The sequence below is a fragment of the Haliotis asinina genome, chromosome 10 (genome assembly GCF_037392515.1).
Source record: "Haliotis asinina isolate JCU_RB_2024 chromosome 10, JCU_Hal_asi_v2, whole genome shotgun sequence".
NCBI classification, from domain to species: domain Eukaryota; kingdom Metazoa; phylum Mollusca; class Gastropoda; order Lepetellida; family Haliotidae; genus Haliotis; species Haliotis asinina.
The window spans coordinates 29,281,438-29,301,218 of record NC_090289.1 but is presented as its reverse complement, the minus strand read 5'-3'; the positions used below and the strand labels follow the sequence as shown (position 1 = coordinate 29,301,218).

Genomic DNA, 19,781 nt, shown 5'->3' with positions numbered 1-19,781 from the left:
TTGATAGCACCAATGATAATGGGTGGGTAATGAAGGAGTCATTAATTATAAAAGTACCATTCCAAATGCTATTCAAACTCATCAGTAATAGCATCTATCAGATTTGTCTGCTACTATGACAATGAAAGTGGAAACCCCATTAGAGGGTAAAGAATTTACTTTCAGGAGACAGTAATTACAGTAATTCAGTTACTGGGTACATGACGTATCAGCCAAATGGGTGATGAAAGAAGACAACTTGGAAAGAAAGAAAAAATGAGCTGCCTAATGATGCCTTTGCAGCATGCCAGTCATGGCATATCAAACTACAGTGGAAGATCAAGCAGATCATTTTCCACTTTAATGGAACCATCACAAACACCAGATGATAATCTTGATGAAATCTGGGCTCAAACCCATATCAGCAGATCCTGACACAACTGCACAGCATTTCAACTGATCATGGGAACTGAAGACTGATGCACCAGATGTTGGCTGAATGATGATGGAATGGAATGATGCATGAATGGAATGATGCATCAGATGTTGAATAAATGATAGAATGAGGTTGAAAATATGAATGAATAAATGAATGAATGATGTAAATAACAAATGAATGATGCAGATCATGATGAAAGTAGTAATGCAGATCATGATGAAAGTAATGATGCAGATCATGATAAAAGTATTGATGCAGTTTGTGATGAAAGTATTGATGCAGGTCATGATGCTGAAGACACAACTGATATGGACGATGAAATGAATCATGCAATAAACAATGAATAAACCAATAATTGAATGATGCAGCAAGTGATGAGTGAATGATGAAGAAATTGATGATTGATGCAGGAAAGTGATCGATAAACGAGCGAATGATGCAGTAATGCTGATTCCTGTTTCCAGAGAAGTCTACAAGACACTAGAAGGAGATAGTCCGCATGTCATAGAACATGCTTTAGTAGGTATCCGAGGGGGACGACCACACATCCCCATCTCCCATGCAGCTAGTTCACAGCACCTAGTTACACCAACCTAAACATCTAGTACAGGAGTCAAGGTCAGTCTCCTGGGGCTGGGGCAAAACACTGACAATGAAATGAATACCAAATCTACTTCAATCAGACCTTTTATCCATCACTGAACATGTTTTTGTTGACCGTAGAAAATAATTTATGCAACTATTGAATAGGCATAAAAAGAATATCACGCATGACGGATCTCAACATACTCCTAAGGTATAAATATGTGGATACAAAAGACTAGGTCTTATTGTAGAGTATGATGGATTCTGACATTCTAAAGATTCAGATGTAAACAGCCACCTGTCCAGAACTATATCTGGGCAGTATTAACACAGTACCAACACATCCCAAGTATAATTAACAAACAAGGGTCTGACTGAGGGTGACTAGATTTACTGATCATTTCAGTGCCAGTGTTTCCACTCAAATATGATGTTGTTGTAGTTCTCAGTCTCCTCATGCTAACAGTATAGAGTGGTGTCCCCTGATCTAATGCCATGCTACTGTTACTCACGCTGAGACTGAGAGACACCTATCCTGGAGCGAGATCGGCTGCGATCAGGAGTCACAAGACTTGTGACTGTTTTACTACTCATGCTGCTAGACTTCTGACGAGCTGTAATGAAAACTGGCATTTTCATACATGTCCGCTCCAGATCGGGGTAACCCAGCCTGAAAAAAAGTCTGTTAATCCATGCTGTTTTTTAACGTGATCTCATCTTTTTAACAGTATTTAGTTGTAAAAATTTTTATAAGGACATAATCTTATTCCACTGCTGTAACAAAATGCTCAGGTTTTCTTTAACCCTTTTTTCATTTGTTTATATTTAGCTTATCTGATAAAAAGAAACGATTTATTCAAAAGAACCTTATTTCACCTCCTTCAAAAACCTATTTGGGTGCTGATGATCAAAGTTTACAAGCAATACCCCTTACCTACTCCTCCTATGATTTTCCATATCTATGTATCATAACACTACCATGCTTAAGTATACAAGACCAGGAAAAGCATAAGTTCATTATTAAGAACTATTATTCATGACTACCTACAATAACAAACATACCCTACCTTCATCAACATCGTCATCATCAGTGGGGAGGGGATTACTGCTGATGTATTGTACATACGGAAAGATCGAGAAGTGAACATGATTCCTCATTTTAGTCCCTGGGGAATTATCACTGCGTGAAGGAATCATCCCGTTCTGGTAGTCCCCAACAGCCATTTGTCTTGCCCTGGTCTCCCCTGTTCCAACCAAGGTGTTCATCTACACCTGATTTTATGTGCAGAGACAGCCTGCTCCCTGGCTGTGAGTCACTCAAGCTTTTATTGGGAGATATACAATGACTAGCTAAACGTAAGGTCATGTTGATTTCAATACAGTTTATAATAAGCAGCCGTATTGGCAGTGTACCATACACTAAGTGTACAGCTACCCAACAGCTGAGCGTCTCACTGTATGAAAGTCTCTTTACTCTATCCCGAGCCCATGGTCACATTGCAGACTTGTCTCAATACGTAGTAGCATGTACACACTTATCTACATGCTAGGGAATATCAACAGTGCCATCTATGAACTGACATTATTATATATACTGCTCTAAAAATATTAGGGTCACAAATTTCATATCACTATTCTTAATCAGTCATGGCATATTATAGTTAATCTGGCATGCCTTATTACTAGACTTTATATATCGTGGTATATTACGATAGTTAATCATTGTTTGACACATTTACCACAGGAATAAGACAGAATAGGATTGGTCTTAATATTTGAGTAGCATAATTATATTAACATGTCCAGCACTTAAAACCAATTCACTTATTTAACCATTTCAAACATGCAAATTTAAACATTAATAACTGATTTATCAGATATGTCCCTGGAAACATCTTGAGAGCCATATTTTTTTTTTCAGAACACCTCTGGTTCTTAGCGACCTTAAAATGTTACAATCAATACAAAGTAATAACCCCATATTTATCCCTATCTGATAGTATGGATTACAAAATCAAACAGAATAATTGCAGCAATCCACAAGTTTCAAGTAGAACACCATAAAAATAGACTGTTCACTTATGTATCATGTTGGTTCACAAGTAGTATTTACAGATATCTCTTCCCAACAGCCTAGACCATAAAAAAACTTCTATCACTTTATGTTCAGACTGAGCACATTTGAGCAATCACTTCTATTGCTGAGCTGTGTTTACCTCAAGTGGAGTATGTTTATACAGGGCTTCCATAGTGTAGGGGTGTGAATATGTATGATAATATCTCCTACATGCATTGTCCTGGTCCTTTGAGAGACAAGTATTACATTAACATCATAACCTTTCATACAGCAAAGTGCTTTCATGCACCCTGTACAAACGTGGAGCCGGTGAATAGGTCAACAGTCATCACTATCACATTAAACTACGAGGCGTGAAAATGCACGAGCTTTATGTCAATACATTTCTCAGGTTAGTTTACTGCTGGTTTCGAAGGCGAGGGAATGATATAGCGGTTTCTGGTTATATACAGATACACAATTTATGTCATATCAGCCTTATTACGATTAGATTCTAAGATATCTGGATTGCTAATTCAAAGATTAACTGCATGGACAAATGGATAATTCAAATATACAGACAGACATGATTTATGGCTCATCAATGTTATTACAAACATATTTAACTGGCTCAAAATTCGAAGATATCTGGACTGCCAATACAAAGCTTAACTGCAATGATAAATGGATAATTCAAATATATATAAATACAAAATTTATGGCTTTCCAACATTATAACAAATATATAAAACCATTCCAAAATTCTAAGGTATCCAGATGATTACCTGAATTTATAAATGGACAATTCAAATAAGTATGTAACTTGAAAGAAGCGTGATTAAGATGCAGTTGGATGGCTTGCAATACTGGGACATTCTTGAGCTCAGAAAATGGAAGGATGCTTGTTTTGTTCGTGATAGTTTACACCATGCATCATAAGAACATGACCAGAGAAGTCCATGCCATTCTGTTGTCATTCATTTGAAAGTCAGTCTCTAAGGAACAGTTTCCAACATTATTACCTTATCAGGTTGTCTTCATTATCACGAACTAGGGATGATAACCTCAAGGTCAACTTCTTTCCTCAGGTATGTTTGACACATATTCAGGAAAAAATATTTGCAGATCCTCATAAATTTAAATCTTGAAAAAGGTAATTATCTGGGATATTTGATTTTGGTTTGTATTCTTTATTCAACCACGAGGAAACAAGATATCTAAAGTTCATTTGTGTGTGTATAACTGACCAGCCAAATGACAATGCTGAACAAATAGCCCATAGTGGGGACTGACCCAAGAACTGGACACCCAGGTCACAGAAAACCCCACATGTGATACTCATCAACATCCACAGAACCACCACAGTCCCAGAAGTCATGCTCTTTTAGTGCTTATTATTTATTTCTCCTGAATTCTGATTCATACATGGACCACATCAGTCATCTGGCTCCCAGCCAATGAACTTGTTTGCTAAGCTGATTATACACATATATGGGTTAAGTTATAATCCTAACAGGGTGTGCTTCATTAAACCTAGGTTATTCACATTTATACAGTATGTGATTATTATATACTAGTCATATTAACAGTGCAATTATTTCAGGTTGAATTTTCAGAAAATTTAGTTTACAAATAATAATTTGCTTAAGCTGAAATTTAAAACATTTTCAAAAGAGCATGAACAAAATACTGAACAAACAATACATATCTGAACAATATATTCATAAATGCAATTGATACATTCTGAATAGTTATCACCTCACTGTACAATAACGAGCACAAGACACAACCTCAAATCTCCAATCATGACCTACATCTGCTTCAGATCCATGTCTCCATACCCGTCACATCATTAAAAACACATACACCACAAACAGTCTATGTATTAGCAATGATGCAGAACTACCTGGGACATTTTCATTTTGATCTTGCTATTCCCATGGAACTCTTTTTGCCATATTCATCGACAAAATCTGAAGCAAACACATCCCATGATATCGCAGACACATTCGTGATGCATGGGGACTTTGAAGTAGTTGTCTGGCAAGCTTCACACGTAACATAAGCTGGTATTGGTACAATAATCAACCAAAAGCTTAACAGCCAATGTAAACAACTGAAAAGTGGCAAAATACAACACAGTCAATCCTGTTGCATATATGGGGTTTGTGGATAAATCTCAATACACCGCATCTAGCTAGGGTGATATATACATATCAGCTACTTTCAGGAGTCAAACTACGGTATATGGTAGGTAGAACTACAGATATTTCACAAATTCTATTTTGCATATTTGTGGTTTGGGTAAACTTTCATGATAGATATTTTTGACAGTTGGACATGCTGAAATTATTTATTTTGATTTTTTTTCTTCAGATTTTGATTAGTTATACAAATTATAAATTTTTTTTGTCATCATAGATGAATTTGTGAAAAGTCTAAAGAGTAAATATAATATAATAATTAAGGAAGGAACCCTCTAAACCAGTTTTCAGGTAAATAGTATTAAACTACTATTTGGATAAAGATTGATACCGGAGAGTATTTCAAAGGAAGCATATTTTAGTTCTTTTACGTAAAAAGGTTCAATGATGAAACAAACAACAATAACAGAAATATTCATGAAAGTTCTCTCTTTTTGAAAAATATACTTTCTACAAAGCTTCACTGAAATATCTCATGGTACACAGTAATATCTATACCCACTAAGAAATTTCAAAGGGTATCAAAGTAGGCTTTTGTAGACATATCCATTTGTAGATCATAATCATTTGAAAGGGTTTGGATAATTTAAAATAATATTGGATGTAATATGTCGTAAAGGTGGCCACTGATGATTGGAGAAAGGTTCTTGGCTTCTGTGTGTGATAACATGAAATGAAAGATTTAATATTTCAGACAGATCATTCGTTTGTTTCAAAATCATGCTAAGAACGTGGATGGATATAGACATAAGTATATTGAATACTTAGAAAAAATCATTTAAAAACAGTGAGGTTTGCCAGTTTTAGAAACGTGGAAAACATAAGATTGTGAAAATTTTAACAGATTTGAAAAATGCAAAGAAATTATCAAAGAACTCTGTGCAAGAAATGAACAAACGTGAAAAAATGATTCAGAGTAAAATGATGAAATGATGAGTTTCACCAAGAACCTTTGTACAATCATCCAGGCCCTGTCTGAGCTCCAAGTGAGGAGCAGGTGGGTTGTAGAAGGTTAGTGCTTACGCAGTGAGTTGGTAGATCCCTTTGCTAGCCTAGAGGCCATTAACATAGATGATGAACGAGGCTTCGTCGGGGAACCGTTTGTCCCGCTCAAATCCGCTGCGCTACTAGAACGAATAATCGTCTGAGCATAGGGAGACTGATAAGGTTTAGCTGCAACAGGATCAAAACGTGAAAATAATTGTGTCAAAACATATCAAGTGCACAAAAATTAATTTTTCAATAAATATGAAGAAAACAGGACAGCAAGAGACAAGCATTCACATTTCCAGCAGCGTATTAGGGCCAAGCGGTCTAAGTACCTGAGGAGTCATGTGACTAGGTCATGTGACCCCCTGTAATATGACCTTTCACCTGCTGCTTACCTGCTGCTCGACGAATGTCAAGGTCGACTTCAAAATCCGAGTCTGGTATGATGATAAGAAAAAGGCTTTATACAAAAACATGGACAGACTGTATCACATAATGGGCAACTCTGCTGATTCTTTGCCAAACGATATCGGGAAACATTCCCTTTAAACTTTTCTGACCTAAAATGTCCAGGGATAAATTATTAGTAAGTTTTACAATGACATGGAGTGTTTCTGATGTATAAAGTGGATGGTGCATATATTAAAACTAAATTACACACATTCACATGATTTACTGAAAATCATCTCAATAAGCTCATAGCAAATGAGGAAACAGAGCAAAGGGGCATAAAAACAAATTATACGAAAACAGGCAAATGTTGTTAACAGCAGAATAACACCATCTTGTGACATAGAATGTGTACCAACCATGTATCCACTTACAAATCATTCTGACTTCTTCACACAAATCTAAAAAAAGTTGACCAATTCCATTTGTAAAAATACCAGTTTGCAAAATCTTCTTTCCAATTACATAAGTTTCATCTTAATCATATCATCCAAAACCTCAATTTTGTATCCAGCATTTAAAATTGATGTGTTTATTTGATTTGCAAAAACTATTACTGAGTCAAATCTGGAGATAATTGCATTTTGCCCCTTGCAAACCAAAACTACCTGATTTACAGAAATATAATGAACACTTTTGGCCTGAACCGCATCCTTGGTTTTTGCAGAGGAAGGTCAATTAAGAGAGATCTATTAATAAAACCCTAGTTAATCCAACCACATTATGGCAAACTAAAATAGATAATCCTAAAAATTCCTCAAAATTTAATCATAAATTTCAGCCCTCCTAGCTCCTGAGAGAAATTATACACTATTTTCTCCAACAGCAATGATTTGTAAGTGTAAGATGGTCATGTTGCTCTATCAACACCCTTTAATTTGCCATGCGTGCCAAGCGCAGAAATAAGACAAACTGCAAATCGGGGAAAAAACTGCTAATTAATGAGTGAAATGGCCGAAAAATTCCATATGGACATGAAGATGATTGAGGGTTTGAGAGCAACTCCCGCAGTTGAGACAAGCAGGAATGTCTTCACACAGAAGCAAGCCAAAAGTCACACGTTATGAAGCAGCAAGAACTTCAATTACTTTTTCGTAAACTGACATTATATACAATTCTGCACATATTTATACAACAATAAACATTTACAGAGTACTCAATACATTGTAACACAAATAATACCACCACCAAAACAAAAGACACATGGGTGCAGTTGAAAAACGAAATCAAACTGAAACCAAAATGAAATGTGATTGTTTGTTGTTTTAATATTTTTGTGCGTGTGTCTCTAGTTGTTTTAGTGGTTGCCCATCGCGAGGATGTAAAGTGCGTATTGAAGGTTACCTCCACCTGCATCGCTGCGAGATGAGCTGATTCGAGCTGCTCCTGAACGTCGAGTACTCGCAGTTCGACTGAAATAAAAAACGAAGTTTCATAAAACAAAGCACTTAACTTTTTACTGCACAATATATATAAGAAGATAACAGACTTAAATTTGTAGGTCAATGAGACATTCATAGATTATAAATAGCCAAAAATATTTTAGATACCATGGTAATCTGTGAGTAGTTTAACTTTGGTCAGAGAAAGGGATAAAAGCATGAGCAACACATTAAAAAAAAATATATTCAAATTGCAGCTGCCAGGGACGAAAAATCTTCATTCTTGAAAGATTTTAAGACAAGCACGATACCAAGGACTTTGGCTCATGGAAACAAACATGGGAACACTTGAAAGTACAAGTGTTCCTTTATTCTTTTCCAGAATTTCACCCAAAGTGCTATAAAACAAAGCTCGTGAAGAAACCTGGAAAAGAAGAAAGCAACTTTCCCTGTCTCATTTCCATGAGTATATATACCATGGGAAAAATAACACCCTGAAATGTTGTATATGTCTACCGAGATAGCTGATCCCAACATACCTAAGTGTTCCACTGTCTGTTCTGTCTGTACTATGGGAGCGTGGTCGGGCCTTTGCTGCCACCTTGAGAGTGTCACGATCACTGTTGAGGGAGTTGTTGCTGGAGGAGTTGCTCAGTTCTCCCTGCAGCATCTTCTGTTTGGAAGAGTCAAGGGTGTTGAGGAGGGCGTCTGCCTGGTCCCGGAAGTGTTCAGCAAAACCCCAGAAACCTCTGCAATGAAACCACATCATTACTATACAATAACATTTAAACAATTCTTGATCAATCGGTACCCTTGTTGAAAGTTCAATAATTATACAGTGGGTTTCACAAGGTTTACAAGATTCAGATTCAAATCAAGGAGTAGGATATGTCACCCATGGACACATACTGCTCACTGAGCACTGTTAGCTGTTTCACCATCAACGAATACCAGTTCTTTCATCACAAGCCGACAAGATATGCTTACTCTTTTGTAATATACATCAATGAGTGCATGTCGTTTTATCCCGAGTTCAGCCATATTCTAGCAAGAAAATGGTGGGGACACAAAGAATGGGCTCCAGATAGAGTGAGTATGGTTTACAAAACGTTTAGCACCATTCCAACAAAATCATGCGAGGAATAGCAATAAAGGGCTTCATACACTGTACCCACATGGGGGAAAGAACCTAGATCTTCAGTATGACATGCTTTTACCACTGGGCCATCCTACTACCTCCACATATCACGCGAGGAGAGTCAAGCCAATCCATTCATCCACTCTGCTATTAACAGCCTCACATGGGAATAAGAATGAGACTTACTTTCTGGAGAATGCCCTGGCTTCGGAATCTGCATCACTGATGCCCCTCTTGATGCAGTCCTGGAGGATGGCGATGTGTTTCTCCAGACTGTGGGTCGGCCAGGTGTGCAGCAGTTGGTTCAGGAACTCACATGTGTATCTAGGGAGACAACAGAAACAATATCTAGCACCCACAGAACATAAATAACAAAACATGATACCGTCAGTCTGCAATAAGTAAGAAAGATTTTTTGCCACTTTCAGCAATATTCTGCCAATATCAGAGGACACAAGTTACTATCACTCATTACAGCCTTGTGGGGAATAAAACTCAGGTCTTCGACATGAAAAGCAATCACTTTAACCATAAGGCTAGTTTACAGCCCCTCTGCTATAAGATCCATTTCTTACTATGCATCTGATAATTTACAGGTCCTTTGATTCAAGTTCAGTAGCAAAGAAGTCTAATCTCACAATAATCATATCTTTTACTCCAGTTTAAGTTAAGTTTTGATATTAAACAGATTTTCAGGAAGCTAATGAATTCTGAATCATATATGGTGGTTTTCAAGACATTTCACAAGACGTGGTACTTATACACATCATAGATGAATTGATGAAAACAAGGTAAACATATCAGTTTGGGGGTTTTATGCAAAATATCGAGCTAGTCAAGTTTTCTCCCAGGTGGTTAAAATTCTAAGTAAAGAAAAACACACTAAAGAATTCTACACTGTGGTTAATTATTAAGATATCCTACATTTCTTTTAAAAAGAACAATTTATAACATGAACAAAAGATACATTTGTGGTATTTCAAGTAATTCTGTAACACTGGTAAAAACGCTGACATGTACTGTAGGTCTCACCTCCTTATGACGTTAGACTTGGAAGAGAAGGTGCCGGTAATGATTGGAATTAGTCGTGAAGAGTGGGAAAACTGAAACAAACCATAATCACGTTGCAATAACCATGTCCATGAGGTTATGTGAAATAGTGTTTACGATGAATTCACAATCATTCCATATATATACCACCAGAAAACATCTACAGAAAAAATGGTTTCACTTCAAAACAAATACTGGTCAGGCTAACTGAAGGAATGAAAGTATATTGTTAAAACAAAACATGAACTGACTCAATCAGAAAACAGTTAAATAAGATATATCTTAAACAAAAATATGATCTAACTACACAATTTAATAACTGGCAGAAAAATAGATTCGAATAAAATACATTCCTGTCAGATGTGCTGACAGGCAAGCAGATATGGCCTGTGAATAAGCCAGGATGATTTATCTCCCCTTACCTGTATGATAAACCTGATGCAGACGATGCCTGATGTGGACATGACTTTGGCACCGTTGGGTATGAGATTGAAGAGATGAGGAAACAGGGACTCGTACAGATGGTCAGCCTTGTGGCCTAACGACTTGGCCAGGTAACTGTAGAGAAAAGGGAGACAAATTATTTCACTAACAATGATATCATCTGTTCAATTATCATGTCAACTAAAGACTAAAAAATACAGAAAAGAATTGTATGTATAAATGTTCAAAATCTTGCACTTACTACCTGTCTTACTCATGGCACCTAAAAGAATCAAGTGTTCTGGCCAAAGTATGCACATACATTTGTATGAAAGAATGGAATAGAATAGAAAGAAAATATCATTAATATCAAAAAGTCAGACAAACAATAAGCTGACTTTGTTCAAACTCATGTCCCTTGTTGTATAATATCTATATTTATGATTTAGGCTGGTGCCAGACATTGGTGACATGGCAGAGATATTAACAATCTGCTCAACAAATCATGGAGAATGAGACATGCCACTGCTCATGTTATGAATAAGTCTGTTTTACTTACGCCACTGTGATGCAGGCTTCCCTGACCACCTGAGATCGGAGGTCCTTGAGGGCAAGCATAAAGCAAGGTTCAAGTGTCCGCAGCAATGGGAAGAAATCATCATACTCCGCTGCTCCATTTACAATCAGGGCTCGAAGTTGCCTCATCTGAAAAGTATCAATGTCACAGATCAACACTACAGAGAATTCTCAACCACTGATAATCTTTCAAAACACAATGCCAAGATGAAATCATAACAAGAACTTGATTAATTTTGAAGATTTCACGACAGTAAATGAATAGGTTCAGCTGTTAGTTGGTTGATTAAAACGTCACTCGTTGGATGCTATGACATGCATCAACCTAGTCAGAGAGTGACCTCATGTGAGTTGCTTCAAAAAAAAGAAAAAGACAATGCATTCTAATCACATTACGCCATCATACATAGTACCAATGCAGCAAGACCTTGGTCTTCAGTGTTGTGTTTTAAGTTGACACTTTAATCATCAGGCTATCCTTTTGTAAAGCAAAATATGAGACTTCCAACATTACATACTTCTTCACAACCTAAAGACGGGGTTCAGTTGACAGCCTGTAACGCGTACTCACAGAATCGTTTCTTTTCTCCCAGTCATTGCTGGGGTCATTTAGGACAGCTTCGATCTTCTTGATGTTGTCCTGCAGATCTCTTGCAGAGTACATCTGAGACAAAAATTAAACCATTTGTCAATACAGCCAGTGAGCATTTTCAAATTTAAGCAATATCTCAGCATGTAAGCTCCATGTGGGAGGGAAAGCTCAAAACGACAAGCATGTCTGAGGTTCGACATGAACATGGGAACAACCCCTGGAGTTTGATATAGACAGGAACAAATGAACATACCGATACTTTCGGAACATCTTCAAAAGACTTGATGAACAGTTCTTCATCGACACCGCCAGACACAGATGTTGCTGAAGGAGACAAGTTATGTAGATGGTAATTCAATCTTCTAGGTCAACATATCAAAATAATAACATTCTGAGTGCAACGTGGAACACAAAACCTAACAGAAGAATGACCTAGAAGAACTGGATGAGTTCCCTGAAATGATGACTGATAATAATTGTCCTTGACTGAAACAGATTATTATCATTTAACACAATCACATTATAAATCTCTTGATCTGTCTTACATACCTCATTTATTTTCTTAAGTTTAATTTTTTAAATTTGTTTTCAAATACAGCTGAGAACATGCAAAATTCTTATCACAAAACATGCAAAAGTATGAACTAGTTCGACATCTTCCAGAAAACACACCTACACAAGTATCTAGATGACATTTTGACATTTTCATCAATTACAGGAACAGGATTCAACACATCACACAATATCACACAACAGTCTTGTTTAGATACCACAAAACATATTTATGTGATCTTGACATTGTAAATGTATGTGCTCCAGGTCTTAATGACAAGTCACCATCCATTTAAAAATGTCAAATATTTGAAAAACTCTAAAAGTGTAACAGATGAAAAACCACTTCAACCTCATTTGTGACTAAAAGAATCAATCAGACAAGTGGATGAGAGAAACACCTTGCACTTCAGATAAACACACATCACACAAAGTGAATATGAAAACCTGTTCTTCAGGGACTCAAGAATGGACATGAACCCTGATGGACTGAGTGGGAGATAAATCAAACACTTTTCAGAACTACACTAGAATGTACAATGATCTCAGGTGCAGTGTCCAAAGCATTGACTCTGATTTCGCAGGTTATACATGTGGAGTGATGTATAGAAGACAGGACAACTTTAAAAAATGGACAAACATTTCAACCCAACTTCATCAAATCGTATCCTAAGTTAGGTCAATCATGTCAAACATGATGTCATGCTGTTATGCATTGATGAATGACATTTATGCAGGTTTACTTTGATTTGTGAAATTTTGGACCTAATTCATAGCAGGAAAATTGGGAATGGGCTTGAAGCATTGACCCATGAAAGGAATCAAACTCAGCAGTTTGAGAGAAGCAAACACTTTAACCTTCTGACTACATCTCCGCATCATGGACAAACATCCATGCCATGGTGGCACTAGGACAGCTACTACTTCAGGTAAGTTCAAGGCTGAGTTATGTCAACCCAGGACAGCTCAATATTACCCAGATTTCAGACACTGACAATATTAATGGAAGCAGAAACCAACACCCTTAGCATGGTGCTGACAAAACATAACAGGACCAACTTGGGATTCCAACCCACACTCAACTCCACAGTGGTACTCCAGGCAACAAGATCATCAACAGTCCTGTAACCAGTAGGTGACCAACTTGCTTGTTTATATGATGATAAGCAAGGAGCAACAGGGACTATTCTGACCCCAATTCCCTAAGATCATATATACATATATCTAATAAGTGCAGATAGGTTTACACTTGTTGGCAACAGTTCAGCAATATCTTGGTGTCCGGTAAATACTTCATTCTCTGCTAGCTGATCAGTCAGCCATGTTATTGGACATGATGACAGCCAGGCATACAAAGAAGCAATCCGTTCCCCACTTGGCTTCTACCACAACAAACAGGTACTCTCAGTATTGAACTACTATCCCAGAAATTTATGTATCATGTTTTGTGTTTTTATTTGACTACACTCTGTACTTAAACACAATGGATGAGGATAACACTTCAGACAGTCTGTTATGGGTAAGGTCAAGCAGTACACCTTGCTACCAACACTTCGTTTTGCGGGAAAGAATTCACTGAACCCAGCAGCCAATATCACCATGAATTGGGACAGTAAAGACAGAAAGAGGCTCGGACACTGCACCCAAGGACAAATACAGCCATCCTCAAAACAAAATCACCCAACCACACGAAAATAATGCCCCTTCCATTTCTTCTCAATGGTTGTACCATTTCACTGAAGCACCAATAGATGTAGGAAACTGACATCTATTACAGAAGGTAGTCGGCTGGAAGGCAGCATAAACAGGGATTTGGGAGCTAATTTACCTGATCCTGAGCGTTTCCGTTTATACGCTAGTTGGGCAGCTAGTAAGGAAATGAGAAACACAGTGAAAGCAACAGAAAGAGGTAGAGAAATGTCAATTCAAACAATCCCTTTTCCTAGATTGGGAGGAGCCTGAGCATGACAATCAGGTGATTATTTAAAATGACTCCACATCTTTTAACATGGTATTTGTGACACTAGAAGAAACACTGGGTTGGATGCCCAGATGGAGATTATCTTACAATAGATACATAGACTAGGATATAGGGATTGCATGGAAAGACAGCAGGAAGATCAGATAAAGCTTTGATCATCTTTGAATATCTACAATGTTGTCATGATCTGTTGGTAGGATCAGTTCAATTGATTTTTAACAATATTTCACATGGTCAATATCAATAGATCACAGACAAGTGACATTTTACCATAATACAGATATGTAAAAAGTCCAATAAAATATCCCAAAGAAATAATTTTAATTAACAGTAGAAATAATAAGAAGATATAATTTCAGGCAATGTTCAGTATAATCATCACAAACATTTTTGAAACCTGAGTCCTATAGTCCATTCCACAAATTCTCAACTGCAAATTCGCAAATTCTCAGTCTCATTCTCAATTTCCAAATTCTGGATTCATCTACGGAACATACATGAGGACTAATGCACGGATTCGGAATCTCATGAACATCAGTTCAGCCACAAGAGATGATCACCAGTGGTCCTGTCTGACCTTACATATGTGTTGCTGTGTAAACTTTATGACAACATTATAGAAACAAGCTGCGGGGTAAGTGTCAATACCACATAAGCTGATGAATTTTACTTTTACTGAAATTCTGTTGAACCATTTTTCTTATTCAACTAAACCTGAAGACAGGGCACAGTTAAAAAAGCACCTTACAACTTCCTGATTCTTGAACCAGTACTGTTTTGCAGATCATCACTTTGCATAAGCAAGTTAGTAACAGAACAAATTTATAACTGTTATATGACAGTTTACATTTTATAGGAAAAGAAATTCAAATTGTTTTAGTCGAAGTTAATTTAAGAAGGCCTGGCAAATTGTGAAACAGAGAGGAAGGAATGTGACATATCTAAATAATTTTTACAATACGTTGAATGCAAGCAAAGCAAAGCTTTCAAAGTTATTTCACCGTTATTCATAAGGTGGACTATTAAGTGATGTGGTGACTGCAGCATAAATATGACTAAGCAGATTCATGTAAGATGCTAGCTGTCTACCGAAAATATCTTCAGCCTTGATTGTAAAAACTGCTTTCCTAAGGAGAAATAACAGACGTAGCTGAAAGATGGCTTTGCAGAAGAAAAACCTGGTCTGCACAAAGACATCTTTGTGCTAAGACAGCCTGAACTATTTTAACTCTGACTTTTGTCAGTCCCAGCACTGAGAACCTTTTGCAAAAGTAGTCATTTTCAATGTATAAAGTAAAACTTTGTTGGAAATGTATTCGCTGGTAGGATATGAAATGTCTTACATGTCCCACTGCCCTTGGCCGATGTGATGCCTTTTCTTCCAAGAGTCCCGGTGCTGGTGATTGGCCGCTTTGTGTGCAGGACTTTCGAGGTCATGGGCTTAGCGAAGTCTGTCTCATCTTCACTTCGGTCACTCCGAGATGGAGCTGGAATCAAATGAATATTATGATAGATTTGGGTAACTATTTTGAGCCGACAGCTGAGATACAAATGAAATTTATCTCTACAAATGCTGAAACATGAAGAGGCTAATTACTGGAAGTCATATATTTATATATTCAAACTGTTTGGTAAGAAATAACTTGCCCATTGTATAATGGTGGTCAAAACTATGAAATGCATTAGACGAAGACACTCACATCCTTGCCTCACAGATATGGATACAAACTGATACACATATAAACACCTGGCAGCTCTTGCAAGTAGAAATAAAGGGGCAAATACTGCACTCACATTGAGTACAGTTAAAACCAAACATTAGGATTTGATGACATATGTACGGTTAAATAGCATTCAAATATTCAGAGTGTTTGTGTATCTTCTTCATTTTTTTGTCAACTATAATCTTTCAGACCGATAATCTTAAGAGTCATTGATATTTGCCCAAACTGGTTCCCAGCAATATGACCTCAATGACCGCATGAACAAGGCCCCATTGTAATCAAGGTTACTGACAAAATTACACTGCTCACATCACAACCTTACCATTATGTAGTAGATTGTGTTATTACAAAATGCATCAGTTCACTCCTAGCAATAATTAGTCGATGACAAATCATACCCACTTGACAAACCCGCTCACGTACACTACAATCACTATATATGTAGACAATTAAAAAATCATTAAATGGCAAATATGCTGAAGTAAGGCTGATCCACAAAATGGAACAACCAAAACTCTACACTGATCCACACTTAAAACACAGGTAGAACAGGCAGAACAGGTAACTTCTTCATATCCACAAATCTTACACGAGCTGCAGGTATCTATTTCATTCCAGTCATCCATGGCATCAACAACTCCAAGTTAAACCTCCATGTTTTTGTCCGGAAAGAAAGCCAAGCTGTGAGAAAGCTTCTTCTAACACCTACAGGGCTTGCCAGAATCTAGGGCAGTCACTCCATCAGGGAAATAAAGGGATGACAACACGCATAGCAACCTCATCAGTCACCATTAACCAACTCGTCAACAATCAGATCACAACACCCTAGCCTGTGATTACTGATCAACTGATTCCTTATGTCACTGTGTATTCATACCAACATGGAATGTCATATTTATCTGATAACATCGGCGTCAAGATAAACACCTCATTTGTATACGCATCCCATAGAGTTGATCTCACCTGGATTCTATCAGTGTTATGCATAAAATCAGGACATCACTTTGTCAATGCAATTTCACACATATTATCAAGGTAACAACAGAACCATAGTGAAAGGACTCAGTCTAAACGTCTCCTGGGCCTTGGCTGAAGTTAGAACACTTACTGCCTCTGTGCAATAGTCAGTTGTGCAACAATTAAGAGTGAACGTGACACCCAGGATGAATTCAGACTTGTTCTTCAGGAAATTTGTATGGAAAGGGCCCATGAAATAGCATTAATCTTGAAAATTACAGATTTGAATAATATACTAGCAAATCTTTCGTAACCAGAATACCCCTAACTTTCCAACACTGCAGACCTGTGACAGCTATTAATCATGACCTTTGAAGGCAGGGTTTGCTAAAAAAACATCAAAGCAGAAGATTGCTGAAGGCAACAGTGTCACAAGTACTCCCTCTTTCCAGTAGCCAGGGATCAAGAGGAAAACTTTCATAGCTGTGACAAACACAGTCAAATTCCGTTAACATTGCACACCAAATTGCTGGATTGAGGAGAATGTTGGATTATCAATAAAAAAAATAATGCCATTTGATTTCTCTATACCAGTATTTATAATGTCACATTTCACAATGTATCCACAAAAGAGTGTGTTTAGTTTTATACTACTTTTAGCCAAACTCCAGCAATATTACAGCGGGAATCTTGAAATGGGATTCACACACTGTACCTATTTGGAGAACTGAACCCAGATGTTTGGAATGAATGGATGCTTTAACCACTGGCCTACCCCACTGCAATATCAACAAACGAAAACAAATATTGTTTGACACCCTTTTCCAAAAAGTAATATTTTGGCAATACGCAACAGGCAAAACAGATATAATACAGAAAAATTATACCCATATTAAACCCCAACCTTTGACATAGTGAGCTTTAATCACTAGAATACCTCCCTATCCACACGATGTTTGGTCCCTACCATAATTGTTATGCACTAAATGAATTGTTTCCCCTGTGAGTACATATACACTCACAAACAGTACAACATGTTAACCGTCGTAATGTGTCTGGAGTCCACTGTGGTTAAGTCATTTCATTACTCATCAGTGAATGCGTGCAATATCAAAGCCATGTGTGTAAGCAGGTGTGCTGTGCATCGATCTGCTGTGTCAGAATGGCACAGGTTAAGATGATAGCCCAGTCATCCACCTTCGACCAGGAACTCTGTGAGGTCTGAAACCCAAGGCAAGATGTCTGGAAGGGAAATTCCATGCCTGTCTTGATGTATTTAACAAGAATTCACAGGCTGCATGCGGGTACAAGTATCTGTGTTGATAGGTAAAGGTCATCTGTGTTGATCTGTTCATTATGCATCAGAGCTGTGCTGAATAGTAAAGGTGTGTATAGCAATGGAGAGATCGAGTGAGAGCAATTGTGTAAGTGAGCAAGTGAGCACACACACAATCACCACAATAAGTAATTCAAAAAACATTTTTCAATAATATTTTTTTGTTCAGCAACACAGCTTTTTTCTTTTCAAGTTCATATACAAAGACAACAATTATACCTCAATAAGCAGGCAAGCACACACAAAAAAGATTTTATACAGACTGTGGTTTGAGTGGAAAGTAGTAAAAAATTAAATTTCCTCTTTCTGTTTACATTTAACAAATAAGAAGAACAAGCTGTGATAGAATGATCATGACAATGGCTCAGCACCTTACTGAACTGACAAAAAATATATTTCCAGTGACTTTTCTTTGGTACTACCATAGTAATAGCAATGATTCATTCCTTGAAAAAGTAGTTGCCAAAATATGAAAGGAAAAAGATGCATTGCGTCCAAGTTACTTCATTTTACATGTTTGAGAGCAAAGGTTAAGCTTGTTCACAAGGTCCTCTATCTACTCATTTTTTTTCAAGGACGTCCCCACATTCATCTCTACCCAGTCAACCCAGGCATCATGGCCTCGCTATGTGCTGAGACAACACAAAGTATTCATCTGTACCATCTCTGGCTACACACGCCATGTCAGCAGTGTGACCAAGTCAAAAGCAAGTCTATATGTCAGGTTCCTACATTGTGTGCATACTTATTAGTATATGGGTGTTGACACTGAGGGTGCCGTCAGGGCCAACACCAAGCCTTTCAATACGAGCATGTTGTCTGCCAGATAATCAATGTCTTGCTGGTGGCTTGTTCATATGTTTTGGTCAACATGGAATGTCTTCCTTTTTGTAAATGAGCGTTTGATTTGATTTGATTTGAGCACTGTATCTATAAGTGCGAGTAAGTGAGTGAGTTTAGTTTTACGCTGCACTCAGCAATATTCCAACTATATGGTGGCGGTCTGTAAATAATCGAGTCTGGACCAGACAATCTAGTGATCAACAACATGAGCATCGATCTGCACAATTGGGAACTGATGACGTGTCAACCAAGTCAGTGAGCCTGACCACCCGATCCCGTTAGTTGCCTCTTACGACAAGCATAGTTGCCTTTCATGGCAAGCATGGGTTGCTGAACACCTATTCTATGCCAGGACTTTCACAAGTCTATCACTATTAGCATGCATAGAGTAAGTCAAGAGTCACAGCACTATAACAGTATAAAAAAGGAACAATATATACTGTCCAAATCACTACATTAATGATGTAAACAAAGAGTCAGTCTAAGGACTTTCCTTGTCAGTACCAAAAGTTGAGGGCATCAGC

General features: G+C 37.4%; 1 protein-coding gene across 22 annotated transcripts in view; it reads right to left on the bottom strand.

Moving 5' to 3' along the window:
* The window catches only part of LOC137298373 (CLIP-associating protein 1-like), a 144,184-nt gene that overhangs the window by 30,068 nt on the left and 94,335 nt on the right, over nt 1-19,781 (bottom strand). For 4 of the 22 annotated variants that reach the window (XM_067830600.1, XM_067830616.1, XM_067830597.1 and 1 more), the window contains 13 exons: nt 15,741-15,884; nt 14,245-14,283; nt 12,118-12,188; nt 11,844-11,936; nt 11,256-11,401; nt 10,696-10,831; nt 10,256-10,326; nt 9,410-9,547; nt 8,625-8,834; nt 8,048-8,115; nt 6,649-6,690; nt 6,287-6,436; nt 1,516-1,617 (listed from right to left, as the gene is read on the bottom strand). In XM_067830600.1, the coding sequence (XP_067686701.1) occupies nt 1,516-1,617; nt 6,287-6,436; nt 6,649-6,690; nt 8,048-8,115; nt 8,625-8,834; nt 9,410-9,547; nt 10,256-10,326; nt 10,696-10,831; nt 11,256-11,401; nt 11,844-11,936; nt 12,118-12,188; nt 14,245-14,283; nt 15,741-15,884 (1,410 nt within the window). The remainder of the gene's footprint in view (nt 1-1,515; nt 1,618-6,286; nt 6,437-6,648; nt 6,691-8,047; nt 8,116-8,624; nt 8,835-9,409; nt 9,548-10,255; nt 10,327-10,695; nt 10,832-11,255; nt 11,402-11,843; nt 11,937-12,117; nt 12,189-14,244; nt 14,284-15,740; nt 15,885-19,781) is intronic. The other 18 variants (XM_067830607.1, XM_067830601.1, XM_067830618.1 and 15 more) reach the window with 13 other exon arrangements.